Source organism: Brachycentrus maculatus, unplaced genomic scaffold, assembly GCF_059751285.1.
Source record: "Brachycentrus maculatus isolate JH-2025_06_01 unplaced genomic scaffold, ASM5975128v1 h1tg000282l, whole genome shotgun sequence".
NCBI lineage: Eukaryota > Metazoa > Arthropoda > Insecta > Trichoptera > Brachycentridae > Brachycentrus > Brachycentrus maculatus.
In genome coordinates this window covers 213208-240978 of record NW_028281033.1, presented here as the reverse complement: position 1 = coordinate 240978, position 27771 = coordinate 213208, and the positions used below count along the sequence as shown (strand labels likewise).

The 27771-nt window shown below is 31.3% G+C and overlaps 1 protein-coding gene across 1 annotated transcript; it reads right to left on the bottom strand.

Moving 5' to 3' along the window:
* Positions 1–27434, bottom strand: LOC148305179 (uncharacterized). Its single transcript, XM_088267115.1, has 2 exons — positions 27353–27434; positions 1–489 (listed from the first exon to the last, which is right to left on the bottom strand). Exons 1-2 carry the CDS (start codon positions 27426–27428, stop codon positions 2–4), a joined length of 564 nt encoding a protein of 187 aa, XP_088123241.1. The 5' UTR covers positions 27429–27434; the 3' UTR covers position 1.
* Positions 27435–27771: the final 337 nt, after the last annotated feature.

Sequence of the window (27771 nt, the reverse complement as noted above, 5' to 3'; positions counted from 1 at the left end):
GTTACGCATGAGGCAAAAAGCTGGATTCGTTCTCAAGGTCGGGGATCGGCTGTCCCTGCATTTGCATGGGAATAATCCTCCCAGTCTTCCTGTCCATGGCGTTCTTGTGCGCGCTGTACGCCCTTCCGGCAGCCCACTCCTTGCCGTACCCGGTATTGCCTCCCTGCGAGTACCCGGCATAGCTGCCGCCGTACCCGCCATAGTCTGCCGAGATGTCTCCCCCGGAGTACTGCGTGTGGTGGCCGTGCGCCGGCATGGCCATCTTGCAGACCTTCAGCGAGGACAGCAGCGTGGGTAGGAAGAGACCTGCCAGGACCAAGATCTTCTTGATGAAGAGCACCGCGATCAGGATTGGCACCAGCAGGACCTTGATCTTCAGCGACGTGAGCAGAGACAGAAGAGGGAAGATGATCGAGAGTTGCTTCTTCTTCTTTCCTCGTGAGTGGGACGCCTTTCCGTCGTAGTCGATGCTGTCCGACCGACTGGATTCTGTAACAAAAAAAATATAATTTTATTTATTGATTAATTTTAGCAAACTTATGACTAATTACAAATAAACATTTTTTATTAATCGATTCGACAGTCACTCTGTGGTAATATCTATACATTTTTCATATTTAAGTTTTTCTTGGTATATACCAATGTTTCATAATATATAACAATTTAAGCCCCAGTATTTGATCGCAAGTAAATTGGATTTAAATCTAGGTAACATTTTACCTACTTGATTTTTTTTTCTTAAAACAACCTTTTTTGTATTGAAAAAATAAGTTATTCATCAATAAAAAAAGTTTAAAACATTTTGAGTGTGACAAAATCTGGATAATCTCCTATTACAGGCGTTATTTTCATATTATTTTTGTCATCTCACCAATAGATGTCTCTAGTAAAGTTCTAGTGATTCAATAATAATGTTTCAAAATTGGTTCATGTATATAGAACTTCTAAGAATTTGAGCAGCGAGTTATTAATAATGGGTAGAATTGATCAATGTTACACGTGTGTAAAGTGATCACTTAAACCAGCCTATGACGGTCGACAGCCCCGTAAATGCCCAGACTTCCATATTCTTCTTCATCTTTGATGAGATGTCAAAAAAATAATATGAAAATAACTCCTGTAATTGGATATAATCCAGATTTTGTGAAAAAGTATTTGGACACACTCAAAATGTTGTAAATAAAATTAATTACGCTGTTCTCCTCAATAAAGAGACTAAGCTCTTGTGCTTGAAGAGGGACTAATTATTTATTGGTAATGTTTGTAAGTGATAAAAAAAAATTAATGTGTTTTTTGTGTTTTTTATTTTATTAATATGTATATCAGGAATTTAATTAATTTTTTAGCATTTTATTTCTTCTTTTTTTTTTAAATATGTGTTAGAACGTCATTGAAGTATTTGGTCCCCAAATATTTAAAGTTCTGTTGCAACCGTTTGGTATTGCGTTTTGGTATTGCAAAGTCATTTAGGTATCTCGAAGAGGAATTTTTATTTATATTCAAGTAATATTCACGGTTCAAGTAATATTCAAGTAATATTCACGGAAATTCGTTTGATAATGCCCTAACAAGGCAAAACAATTGTCACAGTATAATTTTTTATGTGTTTTTGTTAATAAAATACAACTTAGTAGACTCAAAAAATCTGTGTTTGATTTAAAATTAATACATATAATATGCACGGTATATTAGATGAAAAACTATTGTCTTTTCGAAAATGGTTTCTACTTTTGGGACTTAATATTGAAAATAATAATTTTGTTGGATATTATTTTATGATATAGATTTGGAAAGCAAGTTCCAGTCATAGATATGTAGTTTAAAGTAATGCAAAAAACAACTTTGGTAAAAAATTGACGTAACGTCAAATCAAAATATGGGTTATATTTTTGTCGACGGATGATTACATTTATGAAGTATTAAGGCGGTGATTGATTTATCTGACAGGTGTTATAAATATGGTAATAAAAAACTCCTTCTTTAACTGTAATTTTGCTTGTACGAGTATATTTTGCACCATTTAAAAATGAAAAAAACGTCAATCACGTGACTAGTTTCCTATAACAGGTATTAAACCTTCTAAAAAAGCTGCTCGATTTCAAGTGTCAAACTTTCCGTCCCGTGCTGGATTATTTTACATAACAATATTTTTTAGAAAAAAAAACATATTTTTGCCTATTTTTTGTAGTGAAACTTTCGGATATCCATCATAGATGTTCACAGTACACAATGCACTTTACTTATTTTATTTTTATGGTGTATTTACACAAAAATATTAACATTTACGGACTCGCGGCTGTATAGAAGACGTGGCTGTCGTATCTGCGGAGCACGAGCCGACTGGAAGTATTCACGATAAAGTTGACACTAAATTAAAATAATTTTGATATTTTATGACAATAAATCAAAGAGAACTAATTCATCCATCGCTCGAACCAAATTTAAGTGGAAAAAATTATCCATAGGTGTTGATATAAGTACGTAAAGTTGAAAAACGACTATGCGTGCGATCCGCAGTCAACGGTACTTCTATAAAAAACGACAATAGATGCGATCCGCAGCTTACGGGTTAATATCGAATCTGGCATACTCCACAAATAAAAGATGCTTAAAATTCTCTTTGCGTTTATGAAACTCCGAGATGTCTGAGATATCAATAATTTCATTCATTTACAACATTTTAGGTGTGGTCAAATACTTGTTCACAAATCTGGATTAACTCCAATTACTAGTGTTTTTGTTATTTATATAATATATAATATTATTTATAGATTTGGCGTTTAATTTGAAGAACTCCATTTTAATTTATATATTAAATGTTAAATAAAACAATATTTTTCTTTATCAATTTTCATATGTATAGAAGTTCTAAAAAGTCGAATAGTGTGGTTGTCAATAATGGGTAGAATTGGTGAATGTTACACTTGTATAAAGTGATCACTTAAACCAGCATTTGACGGTCGTCAGCCCCGCAAATGCCCAGACTTCCATATTCTTCTTCATCTATGATGAGATGTCAAAAAAACACAAAAAATAACTCCTATAATTGGAAGTTAATGCAGATTTGTGAAGTATTTGGATACATTGAAAATATTGTAAACTAAAAAAATATTACCCTGGACTGGTACTTGAAGCGGAGGGCTGATCACCTTTCCTTCATGTGTAAACGATCAAGATAACACTGCGTTTATATGACGCAGTGCCCTATGCACCATTGGGGTGCGGATAAGGGTTTTATTATTATTATTATTAAAAAAATAAACTCCCTCACACCGTCTAAAATAACATGTTACCCAGTTATATGTTTTTTAAATTCATTATCAAACCCTATCATAAAGAAGAAAAAAGTCTCTTTACCAAGCACAAGAGCTCAGTCTTTTTTTACGGAGGTTCAGCGCAACTAAAATTATAAGATTGCATTAAGAAGAAAAATAAAATCGTAATAAATTGTATAAAAAACTGCATTAAATAAATAAAAAAGCAATTTTTTATTTTTTATTCATTTAATATATTTACATTTTTATTTATAACATAATAACATTTGAATCATTTATACATATGGAGAACTTTTATATTTCGATTCGCTGTGCCTCTCCATAAAAGAGTCTGTGCTCTTGTGCTTGGAAAGGGACTTACACTCGTGGTTTATGTTATATAATAAAAGATAAATTAGTTTTTTTTTATATATTTTTTTAAAGATTTAAATGTATGGAGCTTTAATTTTTTTCTTAAGGATTTTTATATCATCCATTTTTTTATTTCTTTAGGGAGTTTATTGAAATGTTTGATTGCCAAATATTTGAAGTTTTGCTGAAATTGCTTGTGTTGCATTTTGGAATAGAAAAATCGTTTGAGAATCTCGATGATAAATTCAGATCAACCAAAACGTATGCCTCTTAAATACAAACCTACACGGTATTAAATTAACAAAGTTTCCTGTACGCGTGTAACGTTTATAGCTTGTTAAACAACAAAAAAATTACATGAAACTTCATGAAATCGTGCAAATAAGGAAGTCAACTAGATTCTAGAACATTTTTTATGCGGACACAAGGAAAAAAATCATCTGGGAAGGTGTGTTTGTCGTGATTCGCGCTTACGAAACGTTGATTTATGATGCGCACGAATTAAGCTCGCAAAAAAGTTTAAACGAAACTTGATATGCAAATTGCCTAGAATTAAGTTGACAGGCGCTATCTCCGCGGATTCTTATGAACGATTTTACTCTAATTATTCCGCTAAAGGTGGTTAATTGATATTGAGTTACTTTTACCGTTGAAACGAAGAATTTGAGCAGGTTTAGGAACAACTTGAGAGATAAGGAAAACTAGATTTTTGTTTTTTGCGTTCTAGTTACCTTCATATGTCGCTCACTCCTTTCAACAACGTCATATATATTTTAAAAAAACTTGATTTTTCAGGTGATCTGATCGTTTTTAAAGTTTAAAAATAAAATGAAATATATTAAAAAAATATATCAAGCCACTTGTTGAACTTTTTACTGTGCAACAGATTTCTTTATGTAAAACCATAGTGTTTTTTTCTCCATTCAAAAAATATTTAGTATATTTAAAAGAATAATTAAACAATACCTTTTCTTCAAAATGCAAAAACATCACTTTCTGCCCTGTAGTCGGTAAATATTAAGTTAAAAATATACTGCTTTTGCCGGGATAAAGTACATTTTCTGGGCATTCCGTAAACACGCGCAACTGAAAATTGACGATTTTTGATATATTACGTTGTTAAAGGAGTGAGCGAAATGTGAAAAAAATAGGCTAAACCATGTGTAATGTATTATTTTTTAATTTATTTTTTAAATGCATTTTCTTTTCAGAAATCATATTTAGGATCGTTCCAAATGCCGGATCCGTCGGTGTTAGCGGCCAGAATAATTAAACAATACCTTTTCTTCAAAATGCAAAAAAAAACACTTTCTGCCCTGTAGCGGGTAAATATTAAGTTAAAATATGCCACTTTTACTGGGATATAGTACATTTTCTGGCATTTCGAAAACATGCCCAACTGAAAATTGTCGATTTTTGATTTATGACGTTCTTGAAAGGTGTGCGCGATGTGTGGAATTACAGGACGGCGTGTTTTTTTAGACCTGTCCGATTTGCGGGCATTTGAAATAACTGGACATAAAAAATAATGTTTCCATTCACCGTTCACAATAATTTTGAGAGTACATGAACTAGTATGAAGTATGTGTTAAGAATATATTAAGGCGGGATCATCAATAGCCCGCAACTTAATTTCCTTTAAATTTAAACCCAGGTATCATTTGACGTAGGTAAATGATTTTTCGCTAAAAACACCATATTAAAAAGTAAGTTTTTAAAAGGAATAAATATTATAGTGAAAAAAAGGTATTTTAATTTTTTCATACTACTTATATATCTGTCCGACTCCGTAGTGTAATAGTCAGCACGCTCGGCTACCGTTCTGGAGGTCCCGGGTTCGATTCCCAAGGAGGGTAAAAATAAATATAAGTGATTTTTTCACTGTAATATTTATTCAATATTACCATGGACTGGTACCTGAAGCGGAGGGCTGATCACCTTTCCTTCATGTGTAAAACGATCATGATAACGCTGCGTTTATAAGACATAGTGCCCTATGCACCATTGGGGTGCGGATAAGGGTTTTATTATTGTTATTATATTGTTTTTACCTCATATTTTTATTAATAACGAACTAATTGTGATACCGCCTCCCGCAGGGGTAGGCAGAGATAACAGAACGCCACACCAATATTTATTTGTAAACAATATTCGCCTCTTCCACATTCATGTATCTCCTCTTATATACCCCACAATTATTCCAACTCCTGACCTAACTTAGTAGTTACAAGTAATTCAAATTCGAATAAATTAATCATTTCAGCAGTATATATTTATCTTTAATTTAAGTTTTATTTGGTAAATACCTTACTTTCTTCAAATCTATTGCGACACGTTTTTGGTGTTTGAACATGACAGTCACAAAGTGACTGTCTAATCAATTAATGTAAGTATATATTCTGGACGCCTTCGTGGTAAAATGGTTAGTGTGTTAAGCTACCGCGATGAAGGTCCCGGGTTCGATTCCCAGGGTGAGGTTAAAATAAATATTATAGATTTTACATTCTAATATTTATTTATTATTACCCTGGACTGGTCTCTGAAATGCAGGAGTGATCACCTTGCCTTCATGTAAGCAACGATCAAGATAACACTGCGTCAATACCATGCAGTACCCTATGCACCATTGGGTGCGGATAAGGGTTGAAAGAATATATTTAATGAGCTGTAAATTGATGAAAACGGAGGTACGATCAGGTAAGGAGTTGAGATGAGGCAGAGGAAGATTTTCTGATACGGTTTTGCAAAATGCTCTTCGTAATGAGGTAAACGACTTGACGGAGCGGATAACATCAAAATGGATATCAAATATTTTCTCGACTCTTGTGGCTTTAAGTGCCATCATATTAAAATAAGCATCACGTGAATTAAAAAAAAAGCGTAATAACAGCCTCAAGGCTCTAGCGGACTATCAACAGTATGTAACCGTACACGATAATCGCAAACAACGTAACGGTTTACTGCAGCCCCTCAATTAAATACAAGTTTATTTTTACATTTTCCATTGAGTATGTGTGCACACAGGGTGATTGATAAATTTCTCTTAATGTGTATCAACAGACCAATGTTTATATTTGTATAAATATATATATATACATATGTATATATATATATATATATATATATATATATATATATATATATATATATATATATATATATACATATGTATATATATATATTTATACAAATATAACACTGCGTTTATATGACGCAGTGCCCTATGCATTATTGGGGTGCGGATAAGGATTTTATTTACTATTATTATTATATATATATATATATATATATATATATATATATATATATATATATATATATATATATATATATATATATATATATATATATATATATATATATATATATATATATATATATATATATATATATATATATATATATATATATATATATATATATATATATATATATATATATATATATATATATATATATATATATATATATATATATAAACATCCAATTATTTGAGTAGCGTGGTTGTCAATCATGGGTACAATTAGTGAATGTTACACGTGTGTAAAGTGATCACTTAACCAAGTCTATGACGTTATACGTTTATACGTATAACGTAATTATTTCGTTCGTGACGATATATACATATGTATGTAAAAACATCCAATTATTTGAGTAGTGTGGTTGTCAATCATGGGTACAATTAGTGAATGTTACACGTGTGTAAAGTGATCACTTAACCAAGTCTATGACGTTTGTAAGCCCTGTATTATATTCCATATTCTTCATCATCTATGTACAGATGTCAAAATAACGTAAAAAATATATTCTTATTGTATATAATCCAAATTTGTGAACAAGTATTTGTTACAGTTTTTCAAGTGATTTTTTTCTCGCGATATAGATCTTTAGATAGTTGACATTTAGAAGGGAAGAACAAATCCTCCAAGGAAATGTCCTGAAATTATCATTTTTAGTATTAGTATAAAAAATTACTAAAACATACGAGTGTATTTAAAGAAAAAAACGAATGACGAATATATCGTACAGGAGAAAGTGACCAAGTGCATCATTGACTATTTGATATCTTACTAGCTTAATATTGCCCTGAAAAAAATCCCAAAGGATTTTAAACTTGGAAGTATAATATATTGACTTATTAAAAATGAGTTACTACATCGATGTTTATTTTCTTGCCAAGCAAAAGTGACTTAAATGGCCAAGTGACTTAAATGACTTAAATGACTTAAATGATTTAAATGACTTAAATGACTTAAATGACTTAAGTGACTTAAATGGCAAAAGTGACAAAAGTGACTTAAAAGGGTCCTGAATAATTTAAGTTTTGTTAGTTTAGTAGTGTTAGTCACTTTCTCCTGTACGACAACGATATACACAATAATAAAAATTAAAATAAAACACTTTTTTTTGGCTTCTTTTGTTATTTAACTAGAATCAACACTGGCGGGGAAAAAATTCTATCGCGAGTTAACACCCTAGATTTTCATTTTGATTTGAAATTATGAAAATTTTTTTTTCATTAACATTAGTCATAAATAAATCTAGTTGCAAAAGGTTAAGTTAAATGATGGGTTTCGATGTTTGTATGATATAATATCATTATATAAGTGGGCATCCTTGCGTGTAACCTGTTCCTATTTGGGTGGCATTTACATTTCTACATTCTACACACTCACAGACACACATACATGTACATTTGTTGACTTGTAGTACACACTTTATCAATATTTGGAACATATCGACGGCCCCTGCGTAAAGTACTCTATCTGCAAGTCTGTTACTTTACAGGAGAGAGCTTAGAAGATTTTCTCGACACATATTTTTTTATGAATTAACGGTTTCACATGAAATTCTAAACTAGTATTATGTCCGCCTCCGTGGTGTAATGGTCAGCGTGTTTAGCTACCGTGTTGGAGGTCCTGGGTTCGATTCCCAGGGGGGGTGAAAATAAATATTAGTGATTTTACACTGTATTATTTATTTAATATTACCCTGGACTGGTTCCTGAAGCGCAAGAGTGATCACCTTGCCTTTATGTAAGTAATGATCAAGATAACTCTGCGTCAATTCGATGCAGTGCCCTATGCACCACTGGGTGCGGATAAGGGTTATAAGTTATAAATAAGTTATATGCATTAAAAACACGATAAAATAGTATATTAAATCGTTTTAAAACTTTACGCCTTGTCAAAATTAAGTAGTTAGCGTTTTAGGAGTTCAGTTCATTTCGAAAATTCGATGTTGATAGCGTCTTATACGCCTGAAAACTAGGCGTAATTTATTTAATATATTTTTTTGTTTGTTCATATTTGTAGATAACGGTCAATTGATAACGTACACCATATATCTCAAAATTGTCAAAAATGTAGTTAGAGCACTTTACGTAAGGCACGTCGATATAGTTTCCAAAGTACAAAGAAAAAAGATATTTGAAATGTTTTGAATATTGAAAGCATCAACTTTGTGGATCATATTGTGTGTGTATCAAAATGTATTGTGAGTGTGAGTGTATCAAAATGTATTGTGAGTGTGAGTGTATCAAAATGTATTGTGAGTGTGAGTGTATCGAAATGTATTGTGAGTGTGAGTGTATCAAAATGTATTGTGAGTGTGAGTGTATCAAAATGTATTGTGAGTGTGAGTGTATCACGATGTATTGTAAGTGTGTGTGTATCAAAATGTATTGTGAGTGTGAGTGTATCAAAATGTGAGTGGATCAGAACACAAAGTATTTTTTATTTCTCGAAATAAGATATTTAAAAAGTTGAGAGAAAGGTTTGGAAAGAAAATAGTAATTTAAAGGTAAGGTTAAAAGTAAAAAAAAAAATGATAAAATATTTTTTCAACAACATTTTGAGTGTGTCCAAATACTTGTTCACAAAATCTGGATTATCTCCAATTACAGGAGTTATTTTCATATTATTTTTTGACATCTCATCAAAGATGAAGAAGAATATGGAAGTCTGGGCATTTACGGGGCTGACGACCGTCATCGGCTGGTTTAAGTGATCACTTTACACACGTGTAACATTCACCAATTCTACCCATTATTGACAACCGCACTACTTAAATTCATCTTTGATGAGATGTCAAAAAATAATATGAAAATAACTCCTGTAATTGGAGATAATCCAGATTTTGTGAACAAGTATTTGGACACACTCAAAATGTTGTAAATAAATTATCTGGTCAAATTATAAGCTTAAATAATAAAAATGAAAATGGTATTTTCTGGCGTTTCTCATGTGTGTGATTATAATCCAGGATTTGGACCTCACATACTAATATAAGAGTTTCTGCTTAGTAAAAAGCTTCTTTATATCTCGCCAATAGATGTCTCTAGTGAAGTTCTAGTGATTCAAGAACAAGGTTTCTAAATTGGTTCATATATAAAGAACTTCCAAGAATTTAAGTAGTGTGGTTGTCAATAATGGGTAGAATTAGTGAATGTTACACGTGTGTAAAGTGATCACTTAAACCAGCCGATGACGGTCGTCAGCCCCGTAAATCCCAGACTTCCATATTCTTCTTCATCTTTGATGAGATGTCAAAAAATAATATTTTTCAATATACATTCTATGAAAAATATATGTAGCCGATCGCACACTGAATTGTATGTTTGGTAGTTGATTGTAATGTGTGTGCTTAAAACATACGTACAGCTTCTCGAAACAGTTAGATATCAACATGTATGTTATTCTGGATCTCAGGTAACAGGTCGTTAAATATTAAAAATCAATTGCCATCTAGTTTTGGGCCTGCTTAGTCATAAAATATTATACCGTGTAATAAATGCCTCGGATACATTTTTAACGAGTTTTTTTCACTCTGCTAACATCTGTTTATCAGACGATTTAACTTGATCATTAATTTTGTAAAATTTATGGCATTTCCTCCGATATCAGTTTTTTCAGCTTCAATAAATTGTTGGCATTAAACCAACCGTGAAAATGGATTCATTGATCAGTCCAGTTATAGATCTATGATCTATCGATTCATAAGTTAAGACGATGTTTTGTTTTGCGATTTGATGGTATTTACTTATTAATATTGGTCTTATTCGTATTAGATTGGGGAAAATCTAAACTGAATAGGATAATGATAAAATTAACCTAAGAAAAATAGTTTTCTGGTAAAAGATAAAAAAAATCAAACCGATTCTGTTATTAAATAAATCTGAGATAACATGTTTTACTAAATTATTAATGTTAACAAAAATATCTACTTTGTGTTTTTCTTTAAAAAAAATGGCTTCAAACAAAACAAAAACAATCGATTATATTGGTTTATGAGCAAAAAATTAGACGGTAAAAATATCATTATAAAACAACAAAAATTAACGTATGTACCAATGCCCAGACTTCCATATTCTCCTTCATCTTTGATGAGATGTCAAAAAAATAATATGTACCAATGTATTATACATAGCATTGGGTTAGGATAAGGTTTTAAAAAGATAACATGTTATTCCTCTTTCATTTCTTAAATATATAGCATCAATGTTCTTCACCTTTGACTACTTTAATGTAGGCTTACCATAATTATGAAGCTCTAAACCGGGACAGGAGGGACAGGTAGGGAAAAAACAGATACAGTGGAACCTCTTATAACGAGCATAATTCGTTCCAGCATCTTACTCATTAAGCGAATGCGTTAAGTTCTAGCATCTTACCCAATAAATATGGTATTCTAAAAAAAGAGAGGGGCGTGCTGAATTGTGTTGGGTTGCGGTCCCGTGGTTAGTGTCGCGGACTCTTAAGTCAGAGTTTCTCGGTTCGAACCCACTCTACCACAATTTGGATCCTATTTCTAATAATGAGCCGCTTAGGCACACATAATAGTATAAAATTGAAGTATTTTTGTAAATAATAAAAACAAAAATATTTCTCTTATTAAAATATATATATATATAATAAAAAACCCTTATCCGCACCCCAATGATGCATAGGGCACTGCGTCATATAAACGCAGTGTTATCTTGATCGTTTACACATGAAGGAAAGGTGATCAGCCCTCCGCTTCAGGTACCAGTCCAGGGTAATAATATTGAATAAATATTACAGTGAAAAAATCACTTATATTTATTTTACCCCCCTTGGGAATCGAACCCGGGACCTCCAGAACGGTTGCCGAGCGTGCTGACCATTACACTACGGAGGCGGACTTTTCTATATATATATATATATATATATATATATATATATATATATATATATATATATATATATATATATATATATATATATATATATATATATATATATATATGTATATATATATATATATATGTATATATATATATATATATATATATATATATATATATATATATATATATATATATATATATATATATATATATATATATATATATATATATATATATATATATATATGTATATATATATATATATATATATATTATATATATATATATATATATATATATATATATATATATATATATATATATATATATATATATATATATACAGTATCTACTCAATGAATTAGGGCCACCCATTATTTTTTTGAATACTCTGAAATCTTTTGGATTATTATATTTATTTTACATAAATACTTTAAGTTTTCTATTGACATCTAATATCATGTATATTACCTTCAATAATATGTAAAATATACCTGGATTATTTAAGCCTTTACAAAATTTCAAACCCTTTTTCTGAGAAAGGTCCCTAATTAGCACAGGTAGACAGATAGTTGAAAGTTCTTAAAATAGTCCTTTCTCATTTATTAGTGAAGTTTCTTGAGTTCTGGTTGTTGTTTTGTTCAGAGAGGTTATATAGTTATCGTGTCTTGTGAAAAAAACTTAATTTTTAATTTTAGTTCATAAAGTATAATTTTTTTTTGTAAACACAAGTGTTTTTTTTGAAAAGGACAAAATGGGAAAAAGTAAAGACATTTCTGAGGAAAAAAAGTCTAGTGTTATAGTGCTACTGAAATTAGGAATACTATCTAATAGAGAAATTTCAAGAAAAGAAAACGTTTCTCGTCAAACAGTGGACAGAATTTCAAAATCAATAAAAAATCAGTCACCCGCCACCAGCAATCGGCGAAAGAACTGTCGTAGGATTAGAAAAACAACACCGAGGACTGATCGAAAAATCGTTCAAAGTGCCTTAGAAAACCGTAGTGCATCAGCAAAAACATTAAAAATAAAATTGGAAGAAGAGGGTATAAATATATCGGTATCAACACTGAGGCGACGTCTTTACGAAGTAAATCTGAAATGCAAGCGCCCTGTGAAAGTACCAAAATTGACACCATGAATGAAAGCGGATCGATTAAAATGGGCCAGGCTACATCGAAATTACTCGGTAGATGATTTGAAAAAGGTATTTATTTAAATTGAATTTTCAACACATCATTTTAGTAAATAAACTTTTATATTTGAATTAAACATAAATTTTCATTATTTTTCAGGTCATCTTTAGTGATGAGTGCCGGTTAGAAGCCGTGACAGAGAGCCGTCGATTCGTCAGGAGAACACCAATGGAACGTTACAATGAGGCCTGTGTGGTAAAAGTTATCAAACACCCCCCTGCAACAATGATATGGTCATGTTTTATTAACAATTTACCTGGGCCGTTGTTTTTCGTGGAAGGAACAATGAACTAAAATTCCTATAAGCAGGTCCTCGAACGAATTTTATTGCCCTTCTACCATACACTCGACCCAACAGAAGGTCCATACACCTTCATGCAGGATGGGGCACCTTGCCACCGGGCTAAATCAATAATAAAAATTTTGTCTAACAAAAATCTGCCTTTGCTACCCTGGCCTGGAAATTCTTCGGACCTTAATCGGACCTTAATCCTATAGAAAACGTATGGAGCATGTTAAAAAATAAGGTATACTCATTTCCAAATCTGACAGTAGACTGTCTAAAAAAAAATATTCAAAAAATTTGGTCAGAAGACGAAGAAATAAAAAACATGATAAAACAGTGCATTTTAAGTATGCCAAAAAGAATTGAATCAGTTATTTCTGCCAAAGGTGGAAATACTAAATACTAACTATATTTATATGAAAATATATGCATAATTTAAGCGTAATAAAGTGTTCATGTGTAAATAAAGTTCAATGTTGTTTTATTCAAGGTTTTCTCTGTGTTATTCCTGTTTGAATTGAGAAATTGCGCGAAATTCTGCGTGGCCCTAATTCATTGAGTAGATACTGTATATATATATATATATATTCGCCTCATAATTTTGTTCAACGATGATTTCTTCAATATTTGTATTTACATGCCAAAACCATCCCAACACACCTTTGTTTATTTGAAAAAAGTAAAATTATTATCATTGTATTTTTTAAATGTTTTTTTGTTACAATTAATGAAGTGCAGGTAAAATTAAGGTTATAAAGCTACCGTTCTTTTAAATTGTACGAATTTGATTAAATGGCATAGTAAAAAATAGGAATGTAAATTTGATACCTATTTCTAATAATGAGGCTCACAGAAATAGTATGAAATATTTTTGTAAATTATAAAAAAAAATCTCTTCGCAGTTAATATTTAAAAAAAAAAATTTAAATTATACAGTCTGCATGAAACGCAACGAGAAGTTAGAAGAGCTGCTCCGGATATTACGCTCATTTCCATTCATCAAAAACATTTCGCTCACTCCTTTCAAGAACGAAAAAAATCGTCATTTTTCAGTTATGCATGTTTTCGGAATGCCCAGAAAATGTACTATATCCCAGCAAAAGAGGCATATTTTTAACTTAATATTTACCCGCTACAGGGCAGAAAGTGTTGTTTTTGCATTTTGATGAAAAGGTATTGTTTAATTATTTTTTTACATATACTAAATATTTTTCAAATGGAGAAAAAACCTTCAGATTGTACCCAAAAAGATTTGTTGCAGAGTAAAAAGTTACATAAGTGGCTTGATATTTATTTTTAATGCATTGTGTTATATTTTTAAACTCTAAAAACGTTCTCCTGAAATATCACGTTTTTCGATTTATGACGCTCTCGAAAGGAGTGAGCGATTTAGGATCGACAAAAAACGAATCCTATTAAGCCATCTTAAATGGTAGTACTAGCAAAGTTGGCAAAAACAGCTTTAAAAGATTAATCGACGTCAGCTTTGTTTATTAAAATGGAGATTACCCGAGTTGTGTTCCCAAATGGCTCTCGGCTCACGGTCAATGTGAATGCCCCTCAACTGCCGACCTGATGAGCCCACACGGCTGTAGCTGGACCTAATCCATTAGCTCTTTTTGTTAATATTTTCATGGCTGATTAATGAATTTGTCGTGATGAACTTGGATTTGAGACGCGAACGAACTAGATCATACAAATGTACCAAGACCTAGAAATTGAATAGAAATATAACAAAAAAGTAAAGAAAAACCCGATTATAGCTTAATATCAAAGAAATTATGTGATTATCTTGTATTTAAATAAAAATATAAATACTTAATTCGAGTTACCTTGTTTTTATTTATTTTTAACACGTTGAACGCCAACACCTAAATTTGTCAAAAATTTTCGGTAATTTACATATTTTAATAATAAAATTATTTATAGCATTTTGAGTGTGTCCAAATACTTGTTTACAACATCTGGATTATCTCCAATTACAGGAGTTATAATACTCTATGCTGACGACCGTCATAGGCTGGTTTAAGTGTTCACTTTACACACGTGTAACATTGATGAGATGTCAAAAAATTATGTAAAATTATTTAGTTTATTTCATTTTTTGATTTGACGATAGGTTCCATAGTTATTTTTTTTAATATAGCCTCTAATTGAGGTCACCGGTCCAACACAAGCGAGATCACTGATGCATTCTATGGCGTTTAACGTTTCAAAATTCTATTTTTTTATTAAATACAATATTACGTCAAATTTATTTTTTTAAATATCTTATTTGATTTGACAATAGTCCAGTTTGGTTTGTAAAACGTTAGATTTTAAGGGAAAAACCTTTAAATCCAACCATTCACCAAGATTTCAGTATACCGGTTTCAGGATCCACCCGTCTCTTCGTCAGAACGATCACTGAAGTTAATTTTTGTATCCTCTTCTTTTGTTGGGTAATATTTCCAAAATAAAACAAGGTGTAAAATAATGTGTAAAATACCTCCTAATTGGAGATAATCCAGATTTGTGAATAAGTATTCGGACACACTCAAAATGTTGTGAAAAAATAACTGAACAATATTGATAAATGAATTTCCGTTATTGCAAAAAAAAACAAATGTGACTTATTTATTGTAACTGCAGACAGTTGGTAGAATTCCATATTGAATTGTTGGGTAATATATCCAAAATAAAACAAGGTTTGTTGGATTGAATTCTACATTTATTTATATATATGTAAATACGTGACGCGTTTCGTCTTCTTAGGACATTATCAAACACTAGAGTGTTTGATTGATTGATAATGTCCTAAGAAGACGAAACGCGTCACGTATTAACATATACATAAATAAATGTAGAATTCGATCCAACAAACCTTGTTTTATTTTGGAAATATTACCCAACAACTCAATATGGAATTCTATCAACTCTCTCCAGTTACAATTAATATCCTCTTCTTTTGTGGGCAGTATCTTTCTACATCCCAACTACCTAAGTGTAGGCCTTTAATCTATGGATCAAAGACCTTCTTGTCTATTATCTATGGTACTAAGTTCAGAGCACTACCCACTCCATAAACAATGGGAGCATATAATATACGAAGGAGCTATTTCCATGCTATGTTCGCAAATACCGCCCACTTTTATAGATCCAATTTATGGGCAATTATTATACCGTGTTTGTATGAGCCATAAGATGACCAGATTACATTATTCTAAAACGAATGCTCTTGAATCTAGATCATTTTAGCCCGGGGATGATTTTATTCAATTAGAATAATCGAATGAAAATTGATTTTATCTCAGGTCTGTACCAATTGATTTATGCCTAATGATGGATTGCATATGTAGAGCGTATAAACAATAAATGTATATAAATATATATATATATATATATATATATATATATATATATATATATATATATATATATACATATATATATATATATATATATTTATATATATATATATATATATATATATATATATATATATATATATATAAATATATATAAATATATATATATATATATATATATATATATATATATATATATATATATATATATATATATATATATATATATATATATATATATATATATATATATATATATATATATATATATATATATATATATATATATATATATATATATATATATATATATATAGTTTTGATAAGGATTCAATAAACTCTAAGTGTGGTTTCTTTGTTTTACAGAGCAGCATGACTATTTTGAGTCTAATGTTTAAAAAAAAAGTGTATTTTATTATTTTTAACCTGTAACTTAAGAATAAAAGTAAAACTTTAATATAAATGTGACTCTATTGTAAATGTTACTCTATTTGTAAAAAAAACTAACTTCTAAGGACTTTGAAATGTAGGTACGGATTACGCAACACCGATATCATTGCCCTACTAAGGCTACAAGTTCTAGTTTTGTAGCCTAAACCTTCTTTTGAGTGGATTTACTCTTTTTGTTTAAATTTACTATAATTTCTTGTAAATTATGAGTGAAAATTCTAGAAAAAAACTCTTGCATATTTCTAAATAATTGAGGAACTGTCATAATGATTGGAAGTGATCATGAACCTTCTTTTTCCCTACACTCATGGTACGCACACCAAATTTTAGAAACCATTGGCATAGACCAATGTAGAAAAATTCACCAAATGGCGTCAAAGGAAAAATAACAATGAAATTCATGATTCGCGAGTACTCCATCATGAATAGTTTGAATGAATCTTTGAAATATTTAGATAAAGCACAGTGATAATTATAGATATTTGATGAAAAGAAATACGCCATCGAATCCAAATATGAATTCATAAGAAGCAGTTTGAAAAGATTATTCGCAAAATAGTGGAGAACTTGAAAATTCGAGATAATGGACACAAAGCTTTCAATATCAGGTCCAGCGTCATTACCAAAACCTGTAGAAACTCAAAATTATAGGTCAAGTGAAAGATTCAGCTAAGATTTTCATCAAAAGACAAAAAGGTTTTATTAATTGTCTGTACCATAGAAATTGTCGACGGGTCATACAATTTTACGTCCTAATTGCATATTCTACTTTCGTTAATATTCAAATGCAGCGTAGTCTTAATTTTCTTTAATGACTGTAACGAAGTAATCTGTTCAAGGTACTGTACCTTTTTTGATTAAGCACCTTGCATTATTTCTAAAAGCTTTTTCTGAATTTCTTCTTTCTTTAACCGTTATAGTTGAACAACGGTTTCAAGGGTTTTTAATCGCAAGAAAAAGCCAATAAGTGATGTGTGCTGTCAAAATTGGTTGTAAGACAAGATGATCACTATTATGATAAGAAACAGGAGCAGATGCGATTCTGAATAACATAAATAACAAGTGTTAGTAAGAAGACGTATGAATGTGGAAGAGGCAAAGATTGTTTCCAAAGAGAGGTTGGTGTAGCGTTCTATTCTCCCATCCTATCTTTGCGGTGAAGCGGCGTGTTGGTAATTTAATATGAGTGTGGAAGGGGCAAAGATTGTGTCCAAAGAGAGGTTGGTGTGGCGTTCTTTTCTCCCATCCTATCTCTGCGGAGAAGCGGCGTGTTGGTTAGTTAGTTTTTTGTGCTAGTTTTATTATTTTACAGCTCAATTATTGTCATTCTTTGTATCGAAAATGTACCTAACCCTAAAGGAGACAAGGTATTAGTCGAAACCGGTTGGAATAATAGTACCAAAAACAAAGTTTAATTTTTTTTATATAGTTTATTAAATATGCCAAAAAGTGTCAGCAAAAAAAGATTAACAAACGATTTTTCTTTATTTATTTTAAAACTTCTAGATTTAAAGGCAGTCACTCTGTGGTAGTATCTATCCATAGGTGTTAAAAATGATGCGGAATGCATCGAAACACGTGTCACAATAGATTTTATAAAACAGTGGTATTAACCAAGTAAAACTTAAATTAAAAATGAGTTGCTTATAACTAGATCTCGTCTGGGGGAAACTTTAATGGTCCATAAAAACCTCAATGTCCCACTAAATTCGATTCGATTAAAATGTATAGTGATATTGGAGAAATCGCCTTTAGGATACATTGTAATAATATATTTTATTATTGTTATTTGATCTGTAGGTGATTGTTAGTAATTGGATTGTTCGCGGTAAGAAATTGAATATCCCAACGTCAGCCGGCAGTTTGCGGTTGACGGACTCATGGACCTGTGTTAGGCCTACGCGTGTACATATCTCTCACTCATTTCAACAACGTCATATATCAAAAATCGTCAATTTACAGTTCTGCATGTTTTCGGAATGCTCAGAAAATGTACTATATCCCATCAAAAGCGGCATATTTTTAACTTAATACGAGTTGACTTTTTTTCATCTCACCAATAGATGTCTCTAGTGAAGTTCTAGTGATTCAAGAATAATGTTTCAAAATTGGTTCATATATATATAGAACTTCCAAGAATTTGAGTAGTGTGGTTGTCAATAATGGGTAGAATTTGTTTATGTTATACGTGTGTAAAGTGATCACTTAAACCAGCCTGTTACGGTTGTCAGCCCCATAAATGCCCAGACTTCCATATTCTTCTTCATCTTTAATGAGATGTCAAAAAATATATATATATAAAATGAAAATATCAAGGCACTTATTGAACCTTTTACTGTGCAACAGATCATTTTAGGTAAAACCTGAAGGTTTTTTCTCCATTTGAAAAATATTTAGTATATTTGTATTGTTTTTTTAGTATTGTTTTATTTATATTAGTACTGTTTTTTTAAATATACCAAATATTTTTCATATGGAGAAATACATTCAGGTCTTACCTAAAAAGATCTGTTGTACATTAAAAAGTTGAATAAGTCGCTAAATATGAATTTTTAATAGATTTCATTATATTTTTAAATTTTAAAAACGATCTCCTGAAAAATCAAGTTTTTTGATATATGACGTTGTTGAAATGAGTGAGCGATATGTATAAAAACGTCTACCTAGCTGATGCACTAGTTCTCTATGCGTGACACGTGAAAAAATGTAAATAATAGGTGTGTAAAACAAACAAGAGAGTGTATATTATATTCGGGTCCAGTTGTCGAACCGCAGACCGCAAAATACATCTGATTTGACTTTTACCACTTGACCATGTTATAGAAATTAGAAACGCATTTTTAAAACATTTGTCACAGATATTTGAAGGCATAAATATCTTGGTGAATTGGTTATTTCACTATTTTTTTTACTAGAAAATAAATTACATTCTTTTTTGACATCTCAACATAGATGAAGAAGAAGTGGAAGTCTGGGCATTTACAGGCCCCTATTTTTTTTAAAAAGAATATTGAATATTTTTTTGTTTTTTAGAATATATTTTGAAAAATATTTCAATTTTTTTTTTAGCTCCTTACCATTCAAAAACTTTTAGTTTTTTCAAAATCAAATAATTATTTCGAAAAAAATATTTTTTTCCAATCCAAAAACGGTGTTTTCATAAAAAAAAAACAATAGCTACATAAGGAATTTTATAGCTACATAAGGACCGTAGTCCATTTGATCTTCGCATTCGTTTGATAATATACATTTAATACGAGTTTACTTTTTTTATCTCACCAATACATGTCTCTAGTGAAGTTCTAGTGATTCAAGAATAATGTTTCAAAATTGGTTCATGTATATAGAACTTCCAAGAATTAGAGTAGTGTGGTTGTCAATAATGGGTAGAATTGGTGAATGTTACACGTGTGTAAAGTGATCACTCAAACCAGCCTATGACGGTCGTCAGCCCCGTAAATGCCCAGACTTCCATATTCTACTTCATCTTTGATGAGATGTCAAAAAATAATATAGATACAGTTTAGGTTATACATCCGGGTGTTTTCATTTATTGCATTACAATCACGTCCATTAGCCACAAAAGTTAGCGAAATGAATTTATTGCCAGAAGCTTTGAAGCTTTTTTCGACCATCACTGCCTACTGATCCATTTCCTTGCTGTTGTTTTGACCAGTTGAATACCTCAACGTACTTCTTACAATGACCCACATTGACAATAATTCACTTCATTTTTTGTGAACAGACTGTAGACTGCATTATTTATACATTTACAGTGAAACCTCTATCTATCGTTCCTCGAATAATCGTTTTCCAGGAGGTGTCGTTTATTTCTTCTACCCCGAATTCATTTCATGTAAAAAAAGATAGCATCGATCGTTTCTCTATCACAATTTTTCTGGAAAGAGAATGTTGAAAGAGGGTATTCAGTTGACGAAAATTGATGAGGCAATGGGATATGAGGATCTATCGGATTATGTGGTGTCTTATTTGGAAAATGTGACAAAACTAATTACGCAAATAAATAATCTATGTGACGGATTTTGACTGATGGATATAAACTGAAAAAGCTATAAATCCTTGTACATAATAGGCAAGAAAATTTTTCTAAGGCAACATAATAATACTATTTTTTCAAGTACAATCAATAAACATGGAGTGTAAGTCCCTCTCCAAGCACAAGAGCTTAGTCTCTTTATTGGAGAGGCACAGAACTAGTATAAAACATGTTTTAAGTAAAAATGTCTAGTAAATGAAATTGTTTTTTTTTTTTATAAATATATTTAAAAAATAATTGCACACTTATTTTAAATTTAGCTTTGGGCAATAGGGACTTAACGAAAAGATTGATTTTTCTTAACATCTCAACATAGATGAAAAAGACTATGGAAGTCTGGGCAATTACGGGGCTTACGACCGTCATAGGCTGCTTCAAAACCAGCCAATGACGGTCGAAGGCCCCGTAAGTACCCAGACTTCCATATTCTTCTTCATCTTTGTTGATATGTCAAAAAAAATACGAAAAAGCTCCTAATCGGACATAATCCAGATTTGTAAATACACTCTTCTTCTTCTTCTTCTTTTTAATGGCTTTTCACCCATCTTGGATGTTATAGCCAGTGTCGAGTTATTTTGGACACACTCAAAACGTTTTAAATAAAAGATTGGTGCACAAATTCAATATATTATTAGATTAAAACCAATATTTTTAGCTTTTCCACTTTATTTTTATTTGACCAGCGACCGGGTTTCCTCGTTACTGACATCATCAGACTGATCCAGTCTGTCCTGTCGGTAACGACGAAACCCGGTCGCTGGTCAAATAAAAATAAAGTGGAAAAGCTAAAAATATTGGTTTTAATCTAATAATATATTAAAATGCAATTCCATCACGAAGTGTCAGTGGATAATATAAATCTATTACAAATTCAATGTTATATGTCACTTTAGTATATGGTTTATCTAAAATTCGGATATCGAAAATACGAATACCGAAAAAAAGTTTGCTGAACTAATTTATATCAGCCAAGCCAACGACTACCGGATCCGTTAGTAACCTATAAATAGTTTTAATTAATCTACTTGTAACACAATTTCAGGCCGATAAATGCATCTCAGATGACTTCTACATGAATCAAACCCCGAACCAATTATCTAAATCAAAATAAAAAACGTATAATAGGCGGGTCTGTCCATATATTCAGAAGTGAAAATTCATGTGACCAAAAAGTTTGCTTCGGGCGGGATTTGTAATTTATAGAGCCATTCGTCAATTACACAAATTAGAGTACGGCTTCGATGTGTATACGACGGCGGCCTACGCTTCTTGGTTATACTATATTGCTTAATTTAATTTGATAAAAAATGCAAGCAAAAAATCAACCAAAAAAAAATACAAGATCATGTCTTGTATGTAGTAGTCGTAACAGATAAACTAGTTTATTATATTTATTACAAACTGACTGTATCCGGCCAAGCGTAGCTGTGACTCAGACTGATTTAATGGAAAAGAAAGACAACATGAAGTGTTAATATCTGATGTTTAATTTCATAATGCCGGAAGCAATGAAAATATTAAAAAATTATGAAACAATAATGCAATTAAAACATTAAAAATGAGATATTAGCTGTGAAGAAGCACACTGTCGGCCATGATCAATCTTAAGTATTGCGTATATTGCTGTACTATGAACAGATGGTGCTGCCATTGCAGAAAAAAATGATTATGAAAAGTATTAATAAATCATTCCTTCGATTCAGCAACTCAAAAATGTACAAAAAATATATTTATAAATTTAGTATTCATTAATTAAATTTTAAATTAAATTTTCAAAAGTTCTACTTGGTAAATACCACTGTTTTTTTTAAAATCTATTGTGACACGTTTTTCGATGCATTCCGCTCATGATCATTTTCAAACATCCTATGAAATACGGTAAAAAAACTCAAATTGAAAATGGGTACAAATAACCACAAAGTGACAGCCAAATAAATCATTGAAATGATTTAATTAGTTTTTATTAATTTAATTTTAGACATTCTTTCCGACTTTCAATTGTAACACGCAATCAATTTGTAAGTGGTATACAAGCCACTCAAAAATATTCAAATATTTAACTTATACACCGCTAAATTGTGGTCACCCTGTGATCTAGATCTAACTCGTCCTGCGGATATTGTTAGCTATTTAAAATATGTCCGAAAGACCCAGTTCAGGTTCAAGTATTCCGGTCAAGCAACGTATAATCGTTTATATTTATTATAATGGAACTGTCCGTCGGCCATCGGCATACTATAGGGGTGTATGAAGTCATAAATATTAACTGTATGCTGATTAAATCTAATCAATTTCGCTGGCCATATAATTTTGAGGATTATCGGCAAGCTACTAACGATCGTTTCAGCAGTGAAATACTACTGGGCGGTGGCCATTTTCTCTGTTTTTTTTTCACGATTAATTGCAGTCGAAAAAATAAATCAAACCGTGTCAAAACTATCAGAACATGATCAAAAGGGGTATTATTTATTGATTCGGCAACTTTGAGGAATGACATGCTGATTATTAAAAAAAAATAAACACTTGAATATACCGCTTAATGAGTTTCATTTTATTTTTTCTGGTGTTTCTCATGTGTTTGATTATAATCCAGGATTCGGACCTCACATACTAATAAAAGAGTTTCTGCTCTATAAAAAAGTTTCTTTTCATCTCACCAACAGATGTCTCTAGTGAAGTTCTAATGATTCAAGAATAATGTTTCAAAACGGTTCATATATTTAGAACATCCAACAATTTGAGTAGTGTGGTTGTCAATAATGGGTAGAATTTTTGAATGTTACACGTGTGTTATGTGATCACTTACCATAACCCAGTCTATGACGGTCGTCAGCCCCGTAAATGCCCAGACTTCCATATTCTTCTTCATCTTTGATGAGATGTCAAAAAATAATATGAAAATATCAAGCCACTTATTAAACTTTTTACCGTGCAACAGATCATTTTAGCTAAAACCTGAAGGTTTTTTCTCCATTTGAAAAATATTTTGTACATTTAAAAAAATAATTAAACAATACATTTTCTTCAAAATGCAAGAACAACACGTTCTGCCCTGTAGCGGGTATATATTAAGTAAAAAACATGCCGCTTTTGCTGGGATATAGTACATTTTCCGGCATTCCGAAAACATGCACAACTGAAAATTGACCATTTTTGATATATGACGTTGTTAAAAGGAGTGAGCGATTTGTATATATTATATAGCTTCACTCAGTGTTGCCAAATTACGATGTTGCCAGATGTATCCTTCCTTTTTGGGTAGGTACTATACTAGAACAGATTAGCCTATTCTAAGATCTGTCGCACTAAATACTTTCACTCGAAGCTTTAACTTCAAATGACGGTTTTTATTGTATGCCTCACATCAATCGCCTAGAACTGAGTTGCCAGCCTAAATTACCCACTTTTATATAAAGACACGATTATGACGAATATACATTTGGAAATTCAGACACAATGAATTTGTTTGCATCAACGATACAAAAGATTCGTAGCAACCGCAAGGTATGTATGTCAACGAGGAAAGTGTGGGATAAATAGTTTATGAAGAGTAAAAAAATCGTGAAAAATCATAAAGGAAACATTATTTGTGTCGCCTTATTTCAAAATCAGCCAGATCCATGTAAGACGATTTTCCAAAAAAATGCAAAATTCTCCGGGTAACATTTATGTTTAAAAGATTTGTCTAGCTTTAGACAAAATATTATGAAATAGAGAATTTTGAAATTTTTCAAATATTTTTTTTTAGTATTTAAAAAAAAGCACGAGATACAAACCGATAATGACGTCATTTTTTACCTATCTCCGCTCTCTGATTGGCCGATATGGGTCAGAAGGCAAGTTCCTTGAATAAAGCGAAATTTGAAATACAACGCTGTTTTTAAGTATTTTTAGCAGGGTTTTCAAGTATAGAAATATTTCAAACAATAAAATCCACAATTGGCATTCCAAGTTTTTCTTTTAAAATTGGATCTGGAGGATTTTGAAAGTAGGCGACACATTAATGCATTCAGAAATCTTTGTAATATTAGAATGACTAATACGGCATTCCTAAATATCAGAAATTGTATAAATATCAGAGATCGGACCCTTATCGGTGCCCAATGGTGCATAGGGCACTGCATAACATTGACGCAATGTTTTTTCGATCGTTTATTATATAAAGGCAAATGCCTTTGCATACAAATGATTTTTTTAAATGTTTTGAATATTCCGGGTTCGATTCCCAAGGGGGGTAAAATAAATATAAATGATTTTTTCACTGTCATATTTATTCAATATTACCCTGGACTGGTACCTGAAGCGGAGGGAGCATGTGTAAACGATCAAGATAACACTGCGTTTATATGACGCAGTGCCCTATGCACCATTGGGGTGCGGATAAGGTTTTTATTATTATTATTATTTTGAATATTGAAAGCATTAACTTTGTGGATCATATTGATATATTATTTTGAGAAATAAAAAGACTTTGTGTTTTGATCCACTCACTTTTTTATTAACCAACTAGTTTCATAAATTAAACCCTGAAGAGGGCAACTAGTTGGTAAATAAAAACACAAAGATTTTTTTAAAATTACTATTCGCTGAATTTCTAGTTTAGCAAGAATGTACATATGTACCTCATTACATATGCAATCACATTAATAAAATCGCTAATTAATTCGGCCTCGTTCCTTCTAAGTTTTGCTTTGAAATAAAAACTGATACAAATCGCGTAAAAATTTAAATGAGACAAGAAAGAATTATTCGGACGCCAAATAAATGATACAGAAAAATTTATTGTCTACGATAGGTACAATCTAGGCCAGTTATTTTACTGTTCACCGCGAAATTGGCGCTAACTTTGGTAATTATATCGTTAATTTTTTTAATGGGATTCGTAAAGCATGGTTTGAACTTGTCATAAATATCATTAAGCCGGTTTGTAATTAATTTTAAAATAAACAAATAAAACCCTTTTTGTGCGTCAAATTTTCGAAATTTTTAATATAAAGAGTTAATAAAATTAATAAAATTAATATCATATCTATCGGAAGATTTTATAATTTATGCAAATGGCGTCGTACGTCATCATTTTGAACGTCATAAATCAAAAATCGTCAATTTTCAGTTGTGCATGTTTTCGGAATGCCCAGAAAATGTACTATAATCCCAGCAAAAGCAGCATATTTTTAACTTTATATTTACCCGCTACAGGGCAGAAAGTGTTGTTTTTACATTTTGAAGAAAATGTGTTGTTTAATAATTTTTTAAATACACTAAATATTTTTCAAATGGAGAAAAAACCTTCAGGTTTTACCTGAAAAGATTTGTTGCATAGTCGAAAGGTCAATAAGTGGCTTGATATTTGTTTTCAATACATTGTATTATATTTTTAAACTTTAAAAACGTTCTCCTGAAAAATCAAGTTTTTTGATTTATGACGTTCTTGAAAGGAGTGAGCGATTTGTGAACTAGACAGCTGAAGCAAACGAAACGGATTTAGGATGGCGTAAAATTAATCATACATTTTTGTTTTTTTTTTAAACTTTTTTACTAAATTTAAAAAAAAAAATTGAGTGTGGAATTTCATTATTTGAAGTGAAAAAGATGATATCCGTCATTTGGGCCCATTTTATCAATTCGCTTGTATACTGCAGCTGTCTGGTTCACAAATGTCCCGTTTGTCTGACATTTTTAGCCAGGTAAACGATATATTTTCACAACATATTGAATGTGTATAAATTCTTGTTAAAAAATCTGGGTTTTCTAGACTTACAAGTTTTTTTTTTACATTTTGACATCTCAACATAGACGAAGAAGAATATTTAAGTCTGGGTGTTTAAAGGGCTTATGACTCGACGGTCACTGGTCAAATAAAACAAATGTGGAAAAAGCTATACAGTTGTTGTTTTATTATATAAATTGTAGTTCCACCAAGAAATGTCAGTACAAAAATCGATGTTATTTACATACAAAAAATCATTTCTATAATAAAATTATATGAAATGGTTATTAAAACCCTCACTGTAACTTGCATGTTTTTATTATGAAAATACTCTACTTAAATTCACTTCATTTTAGTAATTTTTATCAGATTTTTCTATATAAAATCATGGTTTTCAACCCCTGTCTTATTGTGTATATAACATATGTATAACATATCGGTAACGACTAAACCCGGTCACAGAGTTTTTGTTTTATTTTTATAGATGTTGGATATATTATCGATCATGAGATAATGAATGAAAAATCCTACCTTCAAAAGGTGACTGGTCATCATCATTCACAGCCCTCGCTCCAGTCGGAAGTCCAACACTGATTCCGTGGCTCATCAAGAAGTACTGCATCTGCCTTTTCCCGAACTTGATGATCTTCTCCAGCTCTGAGTCAGTCTCCAACTGCCTGGAGCTGCCGAAGAACCCACCATCGTCCGCGTCCAACTTCCCTGGGTTCTTGATGTTGACCAGCTTGATAAACCTATCATCGTCGGCCATCCCTCTCGAAGAAGCGTTGCCACCCTCTGTGGACTCTGCCCATACGTACTGATCGGCCATCTTGGAGACGAATTTTAGGGCTTTGTATTTCACGCAGGATACTGGGTCTTTGCCCTTCGTGCAGGACTTTTGAGTCTCGTCTAAGTATTCGTCCTCATTGGATGAAGCCAAAGGAATGGCG

What these genes read in the sequence shown, in the direction of transcription:
- LOC148305179 (XM_088267115.1), bottom strand. Translation starts at nt 27,428, where the DNA reads ATGAGCCACGGAATCAGTGTTGGACTTCCGACTGGAGCGAGGGCTGTG. An exon ending in TGACCAGTCACCTTTTGAAG is followed by an intron (nt 490 to 27,352) that starts GTAGGATTTTTC and finishes TTTTTGTTACAG; the next exon opens with AATCCAGTCGGTCGGACAGC.